We start from the raw sequence: 22,527 nt of genomic DNA, 5'->3' as shown, positions 1-22,527 counted from the left end.
TGTGCTTCACTTCGTTGTTATGCTTCTATTTTTTGGCTTAGCCTGTCGGTGTATTTACAGATTTGTGAACAACTGAAGAAATCGGTACACAGAAGGATTACCACCGGACTCAGAATTACTTCTTTGAACTTTTTTTGGTGTCTCATAGTTGGTAGAAATTTTATAGTTATCCTAATATTTACCTCCATGTTCAGTTTTGCTGTAGTAAAAGAATAATATGTTACTTTAATGCGGTGAATTTTCACACACTTCCATCCAGCTTCATGGTAGAACTGAAGTCTTGGCAGTTTTTTAAACTTAAACCCAGCAATTTCTTGGAATTTACACAATTATAGAAAATTATGGTAGAAGTTGTTCATACCTAGATGAATTTTTTAATGAATCATTGAGAAGGAATAAACACATTAAAACTTTGATTATGAATGTGAGTCTAAACAAAAACTTCAGTTAAATTTAGTTATACTGCTCGAGTCTAAACAAAACCTTCAGTTAAATTTAGTTACACTTCTCCTCTTTTCAGGTATCTTTAATGTCGTAACTAGGTTTATTAACTTTCAGATGCTTACCAAACAGTGAGTTTGAAGTGGGCAAGTGAAGTGTGCTGGATATTTCCAGAACCGTAGTATTTTCAAGAAAATACTCAAAGTCAAAAGTAATTATTTCTAATAGAAAGCTGACCCACTAGAAAAGAGACAGCATCCTTCATGGAACAGGAAAGAATACAATCTGTTTATATAAAAAAAGAAATAGTTATTGCTTCTCTCTTAAAATGTAGACTTCTAAACAAACTATTTTGAAATTGTCTAAGATCAGAAATTATTTTTCAGATTATTTTTAAAAATGAAGAATTCATTGATAAATTATGGTTAAGTTCAATTGAAAATGCAGTTTGCTGAATTAATATTTTTATTGTTGTTAGAGATTGACAAAAAGATGACCTTTGAAGTGAAAATTGCCATCGCCCCACAGGTGTTGTATGTGCTCTTCTGCTCTCTCTGTCCAGTCCTGGCTTTGGTTTGATTGAAATTGCCCCATTCTTTTCACTGAATATGATGCATTTAGTGCCTGAATTAACTGTTCCTGTATTAAATATACCAGCTCAACATACTTTTGTAGACAGAATACAGCATTAATTTGCTTTCTCTGTCAAAAAATAATAAGAAAGGCCAGCTGTAATCAGACTTCAACTAATGATGGAAGCATCATCTGTTGTTTTAACAGGCTAAGTAGGCAGCAGTTTGCCAGAGAGGGAGGCAGGTAGAGGGTGCGATGCGGCAAATATGTTGTCCACGTCAGAATAGGTGTTCAGCTTCTTTCTGCTATTCCCAGTCACACTAGGGCTATGTGTCCCTGAGCCAGGTACTTAAGTGTCTTCCTCATCGGTTTGGGTAATGTTCACCACAGTATACATGTGTGAAAAATCCTATCTTTTTGCCTTACTAAGGAAGCTAAGGCTGCATCTGCACTGGCGTTTTAGTTTGGAGAATGAACGTGCCTTTGAAACAAAGCTCCTGACCATGCTCACTGTGCTTCATGTCACATTGCAGTGTTTTTTTCAGTGCATGAACTGGGTTCCTTTCAGTGAAAGAAAACTGGCATTTGTTCCAGGCATGCACCTACTAGTTTGCAACCAGAAGTGGCTGTCCAGTGCAGGGGACCAGGTCTGAGCTAGCCTGAAATATGTATGGTGTGGAATCAGCTCCTTGATACTGACTGCTTTGCTCTACAGATCTGCTCTTCCTGTGGTGCCCTACTTGCTCACAGAAATAGAGCTCATGGTGTTTGGTTAGCCTGCAGCAACAGACTTCACAAATAGTAAAATGTGGCCTGTCTTGTGACCCGTTTTTGTTCAGAATGGTTGTGCAAATGTTTAAACACCTAGGGAAAAAAAAAAAAAATCAGGTATTAGTGTGCTGGGGGAAGAGTATTAAGACCTCAGTTAAGAGCTGACTCTGTAAACTGCAGCCAGGGCTCTGCCTGTTGTTTATTTTTCACTGGGGTCTTCCCTGCCATTCCTTCAGGACCCTGAGTGCTGTTGATCTTGAAGTGGCTTTTTGAAATTGCCTCTCATTTGCCATGTCCATGTTTATTTTCAGTACAAAATGCAAGAGTCAGTAGACACGTTCTGTTCTCATTTCAAAGCTCTTCTCTTGCACCAACACTGATGATGATAGATCTGCCTATCCAGCCACACTTTTGAAGAAAGATAAAAAAGAAAAGCTTCTGCTCTTCTCCAATATGGAAAGAACTTAAAATATTTATCTCAGGGACCACTGGCCAGGTTATTATCCTGTTCATGCCAAAGGGGCATCTGAGGATAACTTTGAAGGTACCTTGTCTATCATGGAATAATCTCCAGGCCCATTTTAGTACACTTCAAGGAAAGCAAGGTGACAGACCTTCCCATTGCAGTTTGGCAAGTTGGATTTCATAGAATCATAGAATGTGTTGGAAGGGACCTTAAAGATCATCTCATTCCAACCTCCCTGCCATGGGCAGGGACACCTCCCACTAGACTGAGTTGCTCAAAGCCCCATCCAGCCCGGCCCTGAACATATCCAGGGATGGGGCATCCACAGCTTCTTTGGGCAACCTGTTCTGGTGCTTCAACACTGTCATATAAAGAATTTCTTCCTAATACATAATGTAAATTTACCCTCTTTCAGTTTAAAGCCATTCCCCCTTGTCGTATCACTACATGCCCTTGTAAAAAGTCCCTCTTGAGCTTTCTTTTAGGCCCCCTTTTGGAAGGCTGCAATAAGGTGTCCCCAGAGTCTTCGCTTCTCCAGGTTGATCAACCCCAACTCTTTCAGCCTGTCTTCACAGGAGATGTGCTCCAACCCTCTGATCATCTTCATGGCCCTCCTCTGGACTTGTTCCAACAGGTCCATGTCCTTCTTATGTTGGGGGCCCCTGAGCTGAACGCAGTACAGGGTGGGGTCTTACAACAGCAGAGTAGAGTGTGAGAATCACCTCCCTTGACCTGCTGGTCACACTTCTTTTGATGCAGGCCAGGACATGGTTTGCTTTCTGTGCTGCAGGTACACATTGCCTGGTCATGTTGAGCTTTTGATCCACCACTGCCCCCAAGTCCTTCTTCTCAGGGCTGCTCTCAATCCATTCTCCACTCAGCTTGTATTTGTACTTGGAATTGCCCTAACCCACATGCAGGACCTTGCACTTGGCCCTGTTGAACTTCACGAGGTTTGCATGGGCCCACCTCTCAAACCTGTCAAGGTCCCTCTGGATGGCATCCCTTCCCTCCAGCGTGTCAATCGCACTACACAGCTTGGTGTCGTTTGCAAACGTCCTGAGCGTGCACTCAATGCCAGTGTCCATGTTGCTGATAAAGATGTTAAGTGGTCCCAATACGGACCCCTGAGGAATGCCGCTTGTCACTGGTCTTCACCTGGACATTGAGCTGTTGATCACAACTCTTTGTGTGTGACCATCCAGCCAATTTCTTATCCACCGAGTGGTCTATCTGTCAAATCCATGGCTCTCCAGTTTAGAGACAAGGATTTAGAGACTGTCATGCAGGTCAGTGTCAAATGCTTTGCACAAGTCCAGGTAGATGACATCAGTTGCTCTTCCCTTGTCCACAAATTATGTAACCCCATTGTAGAAGGCCACCCAGTTTATCAGGCACAATTTGCCCTTAGTGAAGCCATGTTGGCTGTCGCCTCACTATTTCCCATGTGCCTTAGCATAGTTTCCAGGAGGATCTGTTCCATGGTCTTGCTGGGCTCACAGGTGAAACCGATGGGCCTGTAGTTCCCCAGGCCTTACTTTTTTCTCTTTTTAAAAATGGGGGTTGTATTTCCCCTCTTTCAGTCAGTGGGAACTTCACTGGACTGCCACAACTTCTCAGATATGACGGATAGTGGCTTAGCCACTTCATCTGCCAGTTCCCTCAGCACCCACGGATGTATCTCATCAGGTCCCATGGACCTGTGCACCTCCAGGTTTCTCAAGTGTTCTCGAACCTGATCGTGTCCTACAGCAGGTGGTTCTTCATTCTCCCAGTCCCTGCCTTTGCCTTCTGCGACTTGGGCAGAGTGGCTGGAGCACCTGCCAGTGAAGACCAAGGCAAAAAGTCATTGCGTACCTCAGCTTTCTGTATATCCCAGGTAACCAGGTGTCCCGTTTCCTTCTGGAGAGGGCCCACATTTTCCCCAGTCTTCCTTTTACTATCGATGTACCTATAGAATCTGTTCTTATTGCCCTTGACATCCCCAGCCAGAGTTAATTCTATCAGGGCTTCAGCTTTCCTAACCTGATCCCTGGCTGCTCAGACGATTTCTCTGTATTCCTCCCAGCTGCCTGTCCTTGCTTCCACCCTCTGTAGGCTTCCTTTTGAGTTTGTCCAGGAGCTCCTTGTTCATCCATGCAGGCCTCCTGGTGTTTCTGCCCGACTTTGTCTTTGTTGGGACACATCACTCCTGAGCTTGGAGGAGGTGATCCTTGAATATTAACCAGCTCTTAGGCTCCTCTCCCTTCCAGGGCTTTATCCCATGGTAGTCTACCAAGCAGATCCCTGCACAGGCATTTCACAACCCGTTATCTCTAATTGCTAGAGCTTAATTAAATAGAGCTAGTGATTCACACCAGGTGATGGCCTCACCTGAAAGGACTCAGTAGGGTAGTCTTTCTGGGTGGGATCTTTTAGACTTACATGTCACTCAGCATTCACCCCTTACTGTTTATGGACAGAGATTTGGTTTTTATGATTTCCTGTCATCTGGACTGGTCTAAGAGGTAATGGAGAAAGGGACTTCTGCTCAGTATTGATTTGGTATGTCTTGCTATTTATTGGGTGTCTAGGACTCCCCTGTCAAGACAATTAGAGGACTTTTTCTCACCTACAGCTTTCATAACATCCCAAACCTTTTTGTCTGTTGTTTAGTCTAAGTCTCTCATCTCAAATGGCATATTAATTTGCCATTTTACTTCACTTTATTCTATTTATTTTCATTATCTATTTCTACAATTAGTTTGACTCATTGCTGCCATATCCTAGCTTATTGGTTTAGTCCTTTTAGGGTTTGTTGCTCTAAAGGTTCCAGAGAGAGGACTTGGCAGCTGGAAATGGTTCTGATGTGTGTGTATCTGCCTCAATATAACTCTGATTTTTCCTGTCTCCATCTGCTGGTAAAAGATGAGATTTACTGTTCAAACATATCATATAATGAGTAACAGAAACTATAAATTTCAAATAATAAATACCTCTTTCACTGTTGTGGACACTTTCCATTAGGAACTGGATAGAAATGATCAATTTATTTTTAGGCAGCCTAATAATATCTATCAAATACTAATAATTTTTGATCTGTTGTGAATTTATACTGTGTCAACAGGAATAAATTAGATATTCAAATGGATGTACTAATAACCTGGGAATTCAAATCTGTGTGCTCATTAAACTGGATTTGTTAATTTCTGTGGAGTAAGAGATATTCCTAAATGGTCATCTCTCTTTTTAAATATTAGTATTTTTACAGTTACTGAGCAAGCAGATAAAGGAAATAATGTATAATGGGATTTTTCAGTTTGATCATTAATTTTGACTTATTTCTGCAGACAGGTATATAAGACTCATGTTACACATAAACTACCATTGGTTCCTCTTAACAGTTACCGTACAAAATTTTCCTGTGTTGAATCCAAAGGGAGTAAACCACCTACGTACAATCATGTCAGGAGCTCATTACATATAAGCTAATTATATGCAAAATGTTTTGTTCATTCAGAGCACAGTGTTTCAGCCAGCAAAAGACTTTGCTTCCCGTCCAGTGGAAGTGCATCTTCAAGACTGCAAGAGGCAATACTAGTCAGCAGAGGTGTGGTGACACAAATAAATACTGGTTATATGAGAAAAATGTTACACATCATAGTTCTGCATTCATAGAGGCCTTACATTTGTATGTGATTTACGTTAGGTAATGAAATACTTAGGTTGGTTGTGATTTCCATCTACTGTTAATGTTTTGTAGATGCTTCTGGCTTTTACAACAGAGGTTTTTATAGACCTGAACATTTTCTATAAAACCACCAACAAAGCCTTTACTTTTATTTTCAGTCTATCATGTGTTTATAGGAATATTTTTCAAACACTGTAAAGATGCTGATAGTTATATTCATTCTCAAAGCAAGAGGGTGTTTTATGAGGCCTATTTCTCTCAAGAAATTTCAACATGAGATGGTACAGGTATTCTCAAGCAAGGAATTGCAAGCACTTTTGTTTCAGTGGCTTTAATTTTAAAGGCTTGTATTAAATTTTTCTCTCCTCTGCAAAGTAATATAAAGATGACAGCCTTTCATTTAATAGATATTTTTGCTGTCTTCACTAAGTTTTATCTGTTCGCTTCACTGGCAAACTTTTTCCCTTCTTTACTCCCACTAGCTCTATAGACTCCACCTCAATAAAAGAGACTGACTCTCTCCTCAAGCATCCTTGTTCAAAGGGATCCCTAGCACTTTCCAAGAGGTGCACAACTCTGTAAAAGTCACTTCTGTCCAGACGTTTATTCTTTGTGTAGCTATCTATAAACAAATAAACAAATAACTTCCATCTCAGAGCGCAAATGGAATCTGTAGGGCTGAAAATGAAAACCATCTTTTTATTTGTATCCTAAGAACATAGGAAGATCTCTGAATAAACATAAAACCAAGAGTAAACAGGACATCCTGCAATACAAAGAGTAAAATTAAGTAACTTTTCACTGGTAGAGATTGAAACCATTCCAGCAGCTGTAAAGTTGAATTGTATTTTGGCAGTGGCTGTCATGCTGCTGGCCAGAGAGGAATCTGAGAACTGGTTTAGGATAGGGGCATACCTCAGTGATGACTGAAATGTGTGGGATGTAGCTTTGCCTAAAAGATTTGAGAGTTGAAGTCCAATCTTTGAAGTGAAACATTCAGTGAGGCTTCCATTCCTAAGTAATTTTTGAAAGTGAGGCTTGGACTCTTGCCATGACGAATAAAAGTCCTAAAAATACCTCAGTGATTTATAAATATCCTCATTGCTATTCCAGCTTTGTTAGTTCCCAAGTCACTTTGAAAGTGGCATTTAAGCTTCTCAGTCCTAGAGTTATCAAGAAGGAACTCAATTAATATCTAGTCTATCCAAGACAGGAATTACTCAAACTATCCATGACAGATATTTGTCTAACCTGGTCTCAAAATCCTCCTGTGACGTACATATCTCACAGCCTCCCCAGGCAAACTATTACTATACTTGACTATCCACATCAACAGTAAGTTTTTCCTAATGTCTAACGTAAATCTCCTGTGCTGTGGTTTAAGCCTATTACTTGTTCTGTCCCTTGTGGACATTTCATAGCCTTTCAGACATCTGAATAGCATTATCATGTATTCCTTCACTCACCTCTTTTTAGCCTAGTTGTGGCTAAAAAAATGTCCCCTTAGGCACTGTGAAAATTTTTACCCAAAGCCAGCTTATAAAGTAGAGCTCCTTTGTTAATGCCTTTATCAAATAGCAATTTCAGGATAAAGGTGTAGTGTAACGGTGTATGGCAGAAAAGCCTGATACAACTGTGTCCACTTCAAAGACTTTATGGTTTAAGCGGAGGTTTGAGGTTGTATCATTTGCCCAGCTTTTTACTTGTTGGGATATCAATCTTGGGATATCGAAAGTCCCAGTAAGTAAGCTACCTTATTCAAGTTGCTCATCTGGTGTATTGCTTCTGCAGCTAAGGCTTACAGTCCCTGCTCGGCACTGCATGTTGCCAGATGGACTGAGCAGCTCACTCGCAGCAGCTCAGCACCTTCTGCAGCACTACAGGCTTTCCGAAACAGGCTCTACCTTGCAGCCTTATACAGCACCAGAATGAAGCCTGACCTAGTCAAGTGCAGGCCCCACCAGATAAAGTTATGATGAAGTTATGAGTATAGATGTTAAATAATGGTACCGTCTTCCCCTGAAACAGTCTCTGCTCCGTGTAAACCCTTTTTTTGTACCCTTTTTGACTGACAAGATTTGGAAAGTTTGTATTAATTTTCTGGCACTTCAGTTAGAAGGCATGACAGAGAGTTTGTGCAGATTTTGTTTCCATGCATTTTTAGCAATAGTTGCAATGCTTACTGTTTTATTCAGCTGGATGGAGAAATGCAGCTTGAAGAGCACACCCACATCATGCTTACCTACCTACCTTTGGGTGTCAGTGTCCAGGAGGGAGGTACCATCAAAAAAAAGAGAACTGAACACTATGGCCTCCAAAAGCAGAAAAATTAGTTTTGTTTTTGAGTTCCTTCTTTGAATATATTCCCAATATTTATATGTGTCAGCTCTGCTGAGGTGGCATCTCAGGTTTTAAATTAATATTGTTGTAATGCATTTCTCTTTAATTAAAAAAGAGAGCTCCCCCGTAGGAAATTTCCTAAAACAAAACTCATCAGTAATAAACAGATTAAATCTTTATCAGTTAATCAACACTATAAACTTCTGAGTGTTTGGAGAGTGATGTGAGATAACGCTGTCATCATAATAAGAGTGTTTGAAATCATTAGGGATCCCACCGTGCTGTTTGGGTGGTGAGAAAATAATGATTGAAGATGGGCCCCCCTACAGAGTTCATATGTGAATTCTTCTAAAGATTAAAGCTGCAGAGATCAGGATTTTATGTTGGCCCCATCTCTAAAGCATTCTTTTTTTAAATAGTGGGCAATAGTGGTGGATAATACCAAGTAAATTCTTAATGGTGTTGATACCCGAACCTGTCATGATGCCACAGAATTGTTGAACTGCTGGTTAGTGAAATTTTAGAGACTGTTAATGGGATGGGAGCCTCACCACCATCTCAGAGCAACTGTCCCCAGCTGATCTTTCTAAGGCTTGAACCTGTGGTGGTGACTGCACTGCAAATTCCTCATCTTTCTCCACCCTGAATCCTCAACACAGTCACTTCCATCAGGACTATGGCAGTCCTCTCATCACACGTGTGGGAGTTCTGCTCTGGTCCAGCTGTCTCCTGGGGATAAGGAGCCCAACCTGCTGTGAGGATGGAGGGGACCATGTAGCTTTGGGCAGGGACATCTCCGAAGAAGTTTGGGCATGCTGGAGCAGGATAGGACAATACTTGTCTGGCTGGTAGCATATCAACACCGCCTAACTCGATACCATTCGGAGTCATGCATGTTTAGAAAGTTACTCTATAAAGGCACTGATGTTTTCTCCATCTCTACTGGGAACATGTCAGAGTGCCTCTGTGTCACCCTGAAGTGTTCTTTGGAGCTATTGCAATTATTTGGGTCCTTTCTGTGAACAATATGAAATATATAAGTAAGTGGGCTGGAATGCAAATAGAGGCAGTGAGAAAAATAAACCATGTTTGTCCACATCCAGCAAACCTTCTGGAATGGGTTAACAAAAAGTTATGAGCAGGGGGATGGCAACTAGGAATCACATAATTATTTCCTTTTCATTTCTCATCTTTCATCTTTGTTTGGTCACCGCAGCAATAATTGCATGTATTTTGTCACAAAAAAGGTCAAAGTAAATCAGGTTTGTTGTGGCACGAATTAGAGTAGCAGTAATGGTGTTATCAAGTGTGTTGAGTTTGGAGTGCCCTTATTGTTTCAAATACCATTGAAGGTTAGGTGACACTGCTGCCTCTAAAGGTGCAAATTCAAATACTGTGTTGGAGTACAAGTGAATTGGCCATTCTTATTTTATTCTTCTTATACTTATATTGTATTACAAAACACAGTCTGCTCTGGAAAAACAAGGGTCCCAGATACTGTCGCTTCGTTACAACTGAATCCATAGACAGCTATAAACCAAAAAAACGCTCATATGGATGGTCCTGTTTAAAAGGCAGGAACTGAACTGCACTGATTAGTTTCAGAGATGTTGGGGACTGGTTCTGTTCATAAATCTTTAGCTACTGTGGCACTATTACTTTTGAAAATGAAATGGTAGGTGTCCTCACTTTTCTGTCACTAACTGGAAACGTGTGTGGAAAAATCACAAATTAAAAAAACGTCCCTTTTCCTCATGCTGTGATATGTCTTTGTGTAGTATATTTTCAAACCAGTTTTGCAGGGGTAAATTGTAACAACTTCCTTTGTATTCATAATTACAGTCAGCTCTGTCACCAGTGAATTAAAAACTTTTATTATATACCTTTATGAAGTGCTAGGTACAGATTTACTGGGGGTGGGGTGTGGGGGGGGTGGGGGGTGGGAAGGAAATAAGAGGATAAGAGAGCTGTTGCATTCTTATTAACAGCCGCATAATGCATTTCTGTGCCACGTGTTTGGGACTGCTTCAGCCTTTGAATCTTGTTTGTGCATTTGGAGAAAGAAGCACAGACACATTTTGTTTTGGTTTTTAAATACTGGAGTGAAAGATCATGTTCTATCAAGAGACCAAATGCCCTGACTTGTCAAAATGGACTGCTTGCAAGGGTCCGTGTGATCCTTCTGATCATACAGCTTTCCTACAGTACTGTTTCAGACATTCACAGGGTGGGTGACCTTCAGATCTCAGTGGAAGTGTCTTTTAACACCCTGCTAAAAAAGGACAATGCATCCCATGGCTATCATAATTCATCTATTTATCTCATCCTTCTTACTCTTTCTTTTTATGTTTTTTTCCTTTTCAGGATGGAGTAGGTGTAGATGAGAAGCTGTCTTTACGGCGGGTAGCCGTCGTAGAAGATTTCTTTGACATTATCTATTCCATGCATGTTGAAACTGGGCCTAATGGAGAACAAATCAGAAAACATGCTGGACAAAAGAGAACGTATAAAGCAGTAAGTAAAAAACCCCCAACAAACTAAAGGTGAACATCAGTCTCTAAAAGCATGAGTGATTTGGGCTTAACCACATGGCATGCGATTTGTGTTTTTTCCAACTGGATTAGTACTGCAACCCTCACCCTCAAATTTATTTCAGAGATCTTTCAATAATGCATGGAAACATACAGTTTAGAAATCACATTTTCTGTGTAATAAAACCCAGATCCATTGACTTCAATAGAGATTTCTGATTGATGCAAGCAGGGAATTTATTCTTTCTGTAATGGTTTGACAATTTCTGTGAAAACTCTGTATAAATTAATTGTTATTAAATGGATGAAGTCTTAAAGAAGACTTAGAAGCTATTGCCACAACTTTGGTAAATGAGGTGCTGTACTTCATCATATGGATGAAGTTGCCTTGTAGTTTATTGTTGCAGGCTAAGTATAGTTATGGTTTAATGGTATGAAAACTTGTTAATATCCTAAATTCAAAAGGCCGGAAAGCTAATAGGTACAATGAGAGAAGTATTGAGAGGGCACCTCTCACACCTGCATAAACTGGCTGAGTAGAGAGAAATGATTATTTCTAAGATTTTTAATTGCATGTTGTAGTTTGACCTAACCAGTTCAGCCACTGCCTTAAAATAGCTATAAATTGCTTTTGTGGTTATTGGCACAAATATAACTTTTCTTATGGAGAACTAATGAAACATTTATTGCACTTTCCCAAGGTGTTTAAAATGTGTGTGCTTGCCTGGTTTTGGATGGCCAGACTTCCATGCGCAATTCTATGATAGTCCCAGGCATGCTCAGTGCTTGATCCTGATCTGCCTGCCCAGCTGTTTCCAGCTGCTGAAGTACCAGGGGCTCCCCCAGGGCAGCAGGGCAGGGGCTCCCAGCCAGGGCCCATGCTCTCCCCATGGTCCTAGCAGGATGAGGCTGGTGGCAGGCTGTGCACAGGGCCCTGAGGTGACCTGTCACCCTGAACACAGTATTCTTCACATTAAAAACAACCTGCAGTCACATTGGCCGTTTTTGTTCAGAGGTCACCAGAATGTGGCTGAACTCCACATTTCTGATACCCACATCTTTGATTTTAGCTGTAAGAAACAGCTATTTTTCCATTACTGCTTTTTTCAGGTATTTAACAAACTTTACTATTTATCTATGAATCTCTTCACAGATATTTTATTTATAGGCTATTTCAGATGGTTTGCTGTGGGATAAGCTCTTGGCAAAATTTCTTATAATTTGTTCCCAGTGGTATTGACCTTAAGACAGATATATGAATACATCAGTTATCTGGGTGTGCTTTTGTAAGGCTTGGAGTGTTATTTCAGGGTAAACAAACACAAACTGTCAAAATTGATTTTCATCTGTCACCTTGGCCATTTTGATACTTGGTCTTCTCTTTTAGAAAGCATTAGCAAAGTAGTATTTTCATTGACCTTTATCTATTTTGTTTTACTTCAGTAAGCTGATCAAAGGTATAGGTCACAAACTTTGTGGAATAATATACAAGTATAAGTAGTGCTGCCAACTATAAATACAATACTTCAGGTCATCATCCTACATCCTACACAAACACATGCCAAGTATAACATTTACTACTGTAAGAATCCCATGATTCCAGGTCAGGTAAGAAATTTGTTTATTGCAAACAGCATGAAAGACAGCTAGGGTATCTTCTGTGAGAACTACTTGTGCAGATTCAATAGCCTACACAGTAGTTTCATTTCATGTCAACTTTTATTGCAATTGCGACCTGAGATTATTGCATCATTATGAGCAGAGGATAAGGATGCCCAAATGTAAGTTTGTTACCAGAGTCTGCAATATTTGTGCAATCATTTCATTGCATATTGGTTTAGGGGTTGACCTGCTGGAAGGCATCTCTGTGGAGAAGGACCTGGGAGTCCTGGTGGACAGCAAGCTGGCCATGAGCCAGCAGTGTGCCCTGGTGGCCAAGAGGGCCAATGGGATCCTGGGGTGCATCAGGAGAAGCGTGGCCAGCAGGTGGAGGGAGGCTGTCCTCCCCCTCTGCTCTGCCCTGGTGAGGCCCCATCTGGAGTGCTGTGTCCAGTTCTGGGCTCCCCAGTTCCAGAGAGACAGGGAACTGCTGGAGAGGGCCCAGCAGGGGGCTGCAAAGATGATGAGGGGGCTGGAGCATTTCCCTTGTGAGGAAAGGCTGAGGGAGCTGGGCCTGTTCAGCCTGGAGAAGAGAAGACTGAGAAGGGGCCTTATCAATGTCTGCAAATATTTTAAGGGTGAGTGTCAAGAGGATGGGGCCAGGCTCTTTTCAGTGGTGCCCAGTGACAGGACAGGGGGCAGTGGGCACAAACTGAAACACAAGAAGTTCCTTCTGAATATGAGGAAGAACTTCTGTACTGTGAGGATTACAGAGCACTGGAACAGGCTGCCAGAGAGGTTGTGGAGTTTCCATCTCCAGAGACATTCAAAACTCACATGGATGTGACTCTGTGCAGCCTGCTCTAGGAGAACCTGCCTTAGCAGGGGCTTAGACTAGATGATCTCCAGAGGTGCCTTCCAACCCTGACCAATCTGTGATTCTGTGAATAAAGGCTTTGAGTCATATTTCCCAAGGCCAGGATTCACACACATATAATTTTTACAGACTTCCATAGATTAAAAAAAGGAAAAAAGACTCCAGAACAAACTAGTGCCAACTCTTGTTCTCCATCCTGACACGAGAATTAGATTAAGTAAACAGGCCTCAAACCCTACCAGACTAACTGGGGAATTACATGGTCCTTTACTGGACCTGTCTATGAAAATGACTGCACTAAAATTATGAGCTGTATTGTCAGTCTGCTCCAGCAAGCCGTGCAATATCTATCTTGTCTGGCATTGCAGGAGGAAAGAGGCAGTATCTTGGGTAACTGTCTCACAAAGCATTATACCCTAAAAGCTTTATAAATCAAACTGAAGTACTTTGGCGGGGTTTAATTTTATTAAGTGAATAGGGAACAAGATTAATTTAGTCTTGTTTCTTTATTCACGTGTCAAAAGTGAATCAACCTTGAGATCTGTGAATGTACTTATCATGCATAAGTATTCACCAAATAGTTTGAGTGAAGAATTTTTACAGGAAGGAGGATTCACAAACTGTATGGTACAACTGCTATTTGTTATTCATAATTCATGGCATGTGATGATCACATTGCTTCTGCTCTCTCACTGGGTAACCAAAACATTTTAGCAGAGAAATGATGGGGAGAAAACCACCACAGTTTCAGTACAAAATTGCTAGGCATCTGAAGTTCATAAATATTGTCATGGATTTTCAGTACCTGAGTATTTCTAAAAAATTAATGGCACATCCCTAAGAATTGCAACATATTGATTTCAAGTAATTAATTTGCTTATATATGTGTGAGTCTCTATTTGCAATAGTGAGGCTGCTCCACTCAAAGTTTTGAGTAGCACTCAAGCATGATTAGAAGGGTAATGAAATTGTCAAAGGTGACTTAATAAACTACTTTTGCATTTATATACAGTAACAAACTTGGAATAAGTAGAGTCTTTTTAATTTTTGGTAGAGTCACCCCAGATGCTGGAGTGCTAAAATACATCAGTGTGTTTCTCTGAAAGCATGTTCAGAACAGCTTACAAACTCAATTAGTGGATCTGTAATCTGCTCTGACTGTTTTATGTTGACTGTGTGGAAACAAATGGCATTTTTACAACTGATTGATTTCTGTGGGACTTCCTGCAGTGGTGCTGCATGGGAAGATAAACAGGATCTGATACTTGGTACCTCTAAAAAGAGCAGTGTATTGGAAGGTAGCCTTTATATTTTAATTGGGGCAGCAATGTACCAAACTCAAACTTTATGATTTCTTGGCATAAACCATATAGATTAATTAGGAAAGCATCTTACTTCAATATTTAAGTTTAGAATAAGGTCCCATTTTCTTCTTCTCTGCACACTACCAAATGAGAAGGGAATTGTACAAAGTCTATGTGGGAGATATGGGAGAGTAACCTTGAAAATATGCAAAAAAGAGTGAGCTTCCCATTTAACTGGCAGGTTTTGTGCTCATTTCAAATGCCGATTTGATACAATATAAGATTGATGGGCTGTGTTTCTTGCCAGAACAACTGTAGGTAGATCTACACCAGCAAAAAACCAAAAGACCTGGCTTACATATATACAATGAAACCAAGAACTTTAAATCATATCTGGAGTATGCCAGACTGGAGGAATACTTAATATGATGCTTATAATCTCAGCTAGTTCCCTTGTTCCCAGGGGACTTCAAAAACAGGGAAGATGCTGAGGGCGTTGATCTGGGAGATAATTCCTTACAAAGGTAGGATGTGTGACACATGGCCTGTCTGAGTCGGTTGCTCAGCAGGGGCACAGGTGATGAGGAAAATGCAGAAGGTGAAAAGACCATGTTCCTTAGTGCCAAGGAAAGCAGCGGTGCCCAAACAGGGCCCTTTTGTCCTGCATTCCCCCCAGGTCCTCTGCCGGGCTCCATAGGAGGTGTGGTGAGATGTGCTGAAGCAAAGAATTTGTTAAGTGTTCAGGAGAAAGTACCAAGGATCCTTGTAGGGGTGACTTGGCTGGCACTCACTGACACAGCTCAGTGTCCCGGAGGAACTGTGTTGCTTTGGAAGAGTACTTTTCACTTTCTGTCCTGAAGGACTTATTTTTGTATAGGCTTCCCATCTTGAAAGGAGAACTGCAGTGTGTTGTGGTTTAATCCCAGCTGGTAACTAAGTACCATGCAGCCACTTTCTCACTCCCTGCTTTCCCGCTCCCCCCTCCACCCCCCCATTGGGCTGCGATAAGAACAATTTAATAATTGAAATTAAAAAAAATTAAAACCCGCAAACAACAACAGTAATAATTGTAATGAAGAGGAGAGGGAGAGAAGGGAATAAAACCCAAGGGAAAAAAATCCCAAGTGATGCACAATACAGTTGTTGCTCACTACCCGCTGACTGATGTCCAGCCAGTCCCCAAGCAGTGATTGGCGGCTGCTGCCCCCCCCCCCCCCCCCCCCCAGTTTATACACTGTATATGACGTTCTGTGGTACGGAATATCCCTTTGGCTAGTTCGGGTCAGCTGTCCTGGCTCTGCTCCCTCCCCACTCCTTGTGCACCTGCTCACTGGCAGAGCATGGGAAACTGAAAAGTCCTTGATTTAGAGTAAGTGCTACTGAGCAACCAGTAAAACATCAGTGTGTTATCAACATCATTCTCATACTTAATCCAAAAGCATTGTACCAGATACTAAGAAGAAAATTAACTCTATCCCAGTCAAACCCAGGACATGGTGTCGAAGCAGAGGTGGGGATGCACAGAAAAGTGTTCAGGAAAAGAGTCCATCTGGTGTATTGGGAAAGGCGTGCAACGAGTACATAGTGGACTTTCTGTGCCTTTGTATAGCTGCATTTCTTAATTTAAACTATTCAACTGTGTCTAAAATTTAAATCTGAGTGCTGAGGCGTGTATCAGAGGTGGGAGTAACTGGGAAAAGTTGTGGCTACAGCAGCAGTATAATGCAACAGGCTCAAGCTGTTAGGACAACTTTTTGTGATTCAGTGCAAACCATGAAAAAAGCCTTACATTTTTCAAGAAAATCAAATGGTCTGTGATGAGACTGAGGATGGAAATCATCTCTGCTTTCTCTCAGGCCCAGCTATAGGTATATTGCCCAGATTTAGTGATCAAACTATATTTCAGAGTAGGTTTTATTGTCTTTACTTTCTTAAAAAAGATGCTAAATTTTCATTCATTTAAACAATAGAGTAAGTCCCTCACCTTTGTTTTATCTGGACAAAGTTTCCCATAACTGAGTGCATCATTTGCCTGAGAACCGTTTGTTGAAGTCTCATTGCCACCTTAAGCATCTTAAATTCTATGTGCATATTCTACTTGAGTATTTTTACTTGTGAAGGATGATCTAATATCTGCCTGTTTAGCCTGTGTAGCCACCATACAAAGCCTTGAAATGTTACAGCAGTGAACTTGAGTTGTAAGTGAGGGTTGTGGTATCTGAGCAGGAGAAATGGGTCAGTTAATAAAACTCCCAGCCCATGAATGAAAAAAGAGCACTGGGCTGATGAGCCAGAAGAGAAGCAGGCTTGTAAAACAGGGAAGAGATATTGATGTGTCAAGGGAAAGTAGCTTGAGGCAAGGCTCTGATCAGATAGGTAGTATATAAGTATATAACATCTGAGGCGTAACAGGAGTCTATTAGGTATGGGGCAATATCTGGTGTCCTGTGCTTCATCCAGCTGTTGCAGTAATAAACGGGATCAGGCTGTTGAGTAGCCTCCCTCTTTCCCGTCACCCTAAGAAAAACCTTCTTAGGGTGAAACATGGTGTGACCCTTTTCCCTTCCCAAAACAGGATTGTGCTTGCAAGTCTCTTCTGAACATCACAGTGAACACGTTTTCTTGGGGAAGAAATTTTTGACAGGTCACACCTGTGAAATAACGTCATCTCCTTCCAGTACAACTTCCCTGATCAAACAGAGTTAAAGCAGGTTTGGGGCCTGGCTGGTTTCTGTCCCGAACAGACCTTGTCCTTGGGGAGGCAGAAAAATATGAGGTTTGTGCAGGGCCTTAATGCGCTTAAATCCTTGCACTCACACTGTTCCTGTGTGCACGGCGAGACAGCCAAGCCCCATGCACTTCTACTCTATGGACCTTCTTCTTGCTTCTTTGCAAAGAGCGAGCGTTGAGTGTCCTGGCAGTGGTCCCGCTAGCAGGTGTTCCCCATCACTTCCCTCGCAAGAAACAGCTTCTGCTACGTGGGGAGGGAGGGGAAGGGAGCTGTGAAGCACAAGTTTAGCACGAGAGGGAACAGCAATTTCCTCAGTATATCAGGGTAGCGAGCTCTTGATAAAACTCCCAGCAGTAATATATCTGCTTTCCTATGTCAGCCTTCTATTCTGACCTCTTGCTGAGGAAAGGAGAGGACTTTCCTTGGCTGGCTTGCCCTCCTGTCATCAAGAAACCAATTTCTGCCACCTGGTTTGATGGCTGTGGGCCCAGGACAGATTACCATCTTCACTCTCTCTCCCTGTCTCTCTCTCACTCCCCCCTCTTGGAAGTCTTCTTTGGATAATTTTTCCCTCCCCTTACCCTCCCTAATTAAAAAAATATACACACACACCAACACAAAATCCCTATCCTGACACGTCGTATCTTCCAGACTACACATACATCCTCCATGTTAATTCTTTAGGGGTTAATAGGTTCACTTGCAAAATGTCACTCCCTCTCCTCACACTTGTCTCTCCTGCTCTGCCATATGTGTCCTAAAATCTGCCTTTCAGTTTAGAGCTTGTTAATTTTCCAGATAAAAGTGTAGCACTGCAAGCTACATCATCACAACATCCTGCACTTAAATAATCTGAATATTGGAGAGCATAAAGAAGACTTTGCCTGTTTTCTCTGCCTGCAGCGACGCAGTAGGAATGCAGTACACTTCTCGTAGACAACTAGGGCATGCATCACTTAGCTCCAATGTGAATCAGATTACGTGCTCAGGTACTGGATTACTTGCCTTGGAGTAGTTGTGCTTTTCATGGGATCCAGTAAACAGCATGTAGGTCAATTGTAGGTCTAGAAAGCCATCGATGTTGGGTGATGTTTTGGATGGGTTGACTTATGTCAAAATCTATTATATCATAGACCTTTTGTGATGGGTGAAAAAAGATCATAAAAAAATTGACTCTGAAGCCACTAAAGTCAACTCTTTTTAATTTCCTCTGAGTTCAGAACTAGAACAAAATAAGTAGGTGTGTGTAGATCAGGGGTCCTCAAACTTTTTAACCAGGGGGCCGGCGCGCGGATGCAGTGGCAGGCAGTCATCTGCGGCTGCTTGGTTTCCCCCCCAACCCCCGGCGGGGGGGTCTGTAAATACCGGGGGCTGGATTGAGGACCCTGGGGGGCCGTATCCGGCCCACAGGACGTAGTTTGAGGACCCCTGCTGTAGACTGTATTGTTAGGAAATGTTTGCTTCTTATCCCATAACTTCTGAGGCTAAACCAAACCCTGTATGATTTTTGCACTCTTTGCTTAATGCTTCAGATGTCTGTTTTCTTCTTCATATAATTTTTTCCCTTTACATTATAAAAAAGCATTCAGCTGTAAATACAGAATACCTAAACACCAAACTGCTAGAATCTGCTTATTTTCTGATTTGTCTGTGATACAGGATACATCCAGATACAAGATAACAAGTTTCTACAAGCAACTGCGTATGTACTAATGTGCAATAAAACCACTAGTAAGAATAAGGAATCTCATAAGGATCCTTACAAAGCTTCTAAAGCAATCCAAGTAATTTTATCAATATAGGAATTCACCATCAATTGTTCTTTGATTGGTACAGGCATATGCATGAGCAGTTTCTTGTGAGTCATGCCAAAAATATGCCATTGTCAGTGTGTGGATGTAAATAATGCAACATTCTCCACCTTCCTGGTTTATTTTTTCTTAAAATGTAGAAATGCATGCATTTGTTTTTTTGTGTGTGGAATTGCAATAAACCAATATTCTTTTATTGGAGCACATAACTGAATTAGATGGTCTGAGTACATTTTTTGTTAGCCAGCAGCCTGGAGAGGAGAGCTAGGAGCAGAGCCGCTGAAGGCATTTAGAATATACAGCATCAGTGAGGACTGAGTCATTATTGCTTTCTTTAGGATAGAATAGAGAACAGAAACAATTTTTCCTGATGAAGTCAGACCATTGTCTAAGGTATTTCTGTAGAGTTATCTAGAAGGTGTTATAGGCCACCAGGTTGTGCTCTGAAATACTCACATGCAAGTTAGCTCCACGAATTACATCAGCACATCAGCCCAAGCTTGTGCACAAACTGGTAAACTCTACTGGGGGGTGAAATCGACAACTTCGTGTTCAGCCTCGTGCTAATTTGGTTAGAGAGCTTCCTGGCTACAGCGGGTGCTAAGCCAGCTGGTTCGGAGCATGGCCAGAGCAAGCAAGCGGCTGTCTGTATCTTATAAAGTAGATGTGCCCTTCTTTAATGAGGAAGGCAAACAGGAGTCTGCAGTGTTGGGGACATGAAGTTTTGGGGGAGGCGGGGAGCGGATTGTAAGCTTTCTGACATTGAAAATTGGAAAGAACTTTTTGTGTTTATTCAAGCAGCAACAATAAGGAAAGCTATGTGTTGTCCTCTATGTATCTCTTTTTTTTTAATGTCATACCTATTGTGTTATTCCAATTTGTACAGGCTGAAGTCTTGGATTGTGATTGATTCAAATTACAAAATAAACAGGGGAGGAAGTTGGTGAAGAGTGGTGTTATTTAGGGAAGGGCATCCTTAAAACTGTGTTGCAGTGGGAGGTTGGAGACACAAGCATCTGCTGTGTGGACAAATTTAGTCATAAAACCTGGTTCCTTTATAGTCAGTGGAGCATACCTATGAAATCTGGGCCTTAGCTCGCTGGCTTTCCATGGAGGATTTTCATCTTGTTTGAGCAGAACTGGAATTTTGACAGAGATGCTTGATTAGAATAAATGGAGCATTCCTATCAAAAGCAGGCAACTAATGAATGCATGGGTAAGCTCCATTAATTTCAATACAGTGCTAAATGTGTTAAATGTTATGAGAGAGAGGTTGCTGCATATGTGCACTTACCAATTTTCTTAAATTCTAGCTAATTTTAAGGTATTTTTTTAGATTCCATAAAGCATGAGGCTAACCAATGTTTTCCTATTTAGAAAGGTAAATACGCATCTGTTCTGTGGTATAAAACCCAGGAAGAATAATCTGAAAATATTTTTAGTAGGGTCTCCTATTCAGAAGTGGCTTCATTTAGTGCCTTCATTTTCAGATAAATTGTTTCAGACCCAGAGATAGTCTTTGCCAATTTTCATTACAGAACAAATTTTGCTTTTATACTAATCCCCTTCTCCCCCCCAAAATAGGATTTCTGTTACATGAGAAAACAACAACAATAAACAGCCTAAACAATAACACAAACAGGATGGTATAATTTGTGTTCTTATTCTACAATGCATCATTTCCATGTATTTCCATGACTAATGACACATCAACAAATGCTAATTTAAACTCCACCTATTTTCCAAAATACTGTCACTGATAAATTTGGTCCATGGAGTTTTAGGAAACATAGGTTTCAACACAGGCTAAGTAGGTGACAAGCCAAGAGGAAAAGAGTCAAAACTGGCCATTCCTCCTCCTGTTAGCACCCTTGTGAGGAGCATGAGTGATCTACACAGTGTGCAGTCCCATTTACATCCAGTTAAAGTTATTTTGTCCTTTCTGTATCCACACTTTCATATACCCCACCTCAATTCTACTGCACTTCTTGCAGAGACTTGCATCAGTGTAGTACTTGATAGGAAATCAAATCCTGCTGTAGGTTTTACAATAAGGGAATACAAGCAGATACCAGTTGACACTTTTAATCTCTCTTGCTGGGACTTTGTCTGTCTTCAAGGACTATCTTCATGGCAAGACAACATCTTGGGTGGGAAAAGAAAGGCTAGTGATTCCTTACAACATTTGCACTATTCAGTGTATATACATTAATGTATATAATGAATCACAGAAAAGCCATGGCTTTGCCCTGTAATGTCTTGAAAACATCCAGGTCTGGAGATTCTTCCATCCATCTGGTAAAGCTGCTCCAGGGCACTGGCCTCTTAGTGAAGAAGTTTCTGCTCATGTTAGGTTTTAATGTCCCAAGCCGTGGTTGGTAGCTGTTGTCCCTGGTTATACCCTCTGAAGAGTTTCTTTCCACAGTTTTTTAACTTCCCTTCAGGAAGTGATGGACTGCAATTAGATCTCTCTCTGCCTCATAACCTACGTGAAACAAATCCAGCTTCCTCAACCTTTCCTAGGTTCCTTAGGTTCCAGGTGCTATGGTGTCCTGTTGCAGGGCCCGCTCCTGCTTCTCAGCAGCCTTCTTGAGCTGTGGAGGGCAACCCGGGCACATTATTCCAGCTGCTGTCTTGCCCGCGCTGAGTAGAGAGTGATAATGACTGTTCTTGATCTGCTGGCCATACACTTAATGTAGGCAGTATGAGATGTACTTTATCTGTAATCAGAGAGTATGCTGTTGGCTCATTTTCAGCTTGGCACCAACCTCAAGGTCCTTTTCAGCAAGGCAAAATGTCTATAAAGATATATGCATCTTTGGGGGTGATGGGAATGCAATTTTTAAAAACAACAGTAACTGCTTCTTCCTCTCCCCTTTCAAAAATGAAAAATCCCTCTGATGCCTGCTTGTGAGTATGTGATTGGAAAGACAAGGAAACAACCAAAATCTGTTGTTGAAAGTATCTACAGGTAAATCAGTCTTTGAAATCAAGCGATTCCCAAATTCTAACAATTAGTAAAAATAACATATTTACTCTGTAGTATTAAATCACAAGCCTTCCAAGAATATTTTTGCAAAACATTCAAACCAAAGTTAGAATAGTAAAGAAACCATCATTGCTGCTAATACCCTGAGTCCAATATCAGTCTACATACAGTTATGCTAAAAATAGAGTACGTAAACCAACCACTTTCTTTTTTTTGGTATTGGTAGGAAGAAAAAGGTTGCTTTTCAACTTTTTTTAAAAGCAACCCTCAGTGGGATGCCTGTTATGTATGAATCTTTTTGCTGAAAGGAATTTGAAAAAAACTGTAAACAGGAAACAAAACTCCTTTTGATATACGTGGAATTTTGTTCAGTATCAACTATTACTAGCCATTAGATGATAAGTTGGCAGACTGGGTAGATGTT

General features: G+C 41.2%; 1 protein-coding gene across 4 annotated transcripts in view; it reads left to right on the top strand.

Annotated features, from left to right (window-relative positions):
• Nucleotides 1-22,527, top strand: part of NOL4 (nucleolar protein 4) — a 201,398-nt gene that overhangs the window by 26,094 nt on the left and 152,777 nt on the right. For all 4 annotated transcript variants that reach the window (XM_040587951.1, XM_040587952.1, XM_040587950.1 and 1 more), the window contains exon 2: nucleotides 10,626-10,775. In XM_040587951.1, coding sequence (XP_040443885.1) covers nucleotides 10,626-10,775 — 150 coding nt within the window. The remainder of the gene's footprint in view (nucleotides 1-10,625; nucleotides 10,776-22,527) is intronic.

This window comes from Falco naumanni, chromosome 3, assembly GCF_017639655.2.
Source record: "Falco naumanni isolate bFalNau1 chromosome 3, bFalNau1.pat, whole genome shotgun sequence".
Taxonomy (NCBI): Eukaryota; Metazoa; Chordata; class Aves; order Falconiformes; family Falconidae; genus Falco; species Falco naumanni.
The sequence above is the reverse complement of the archived record's forward strand: the minus strand, read 5'-3'. Positions and strand labels throughout refer to the sequence as shown.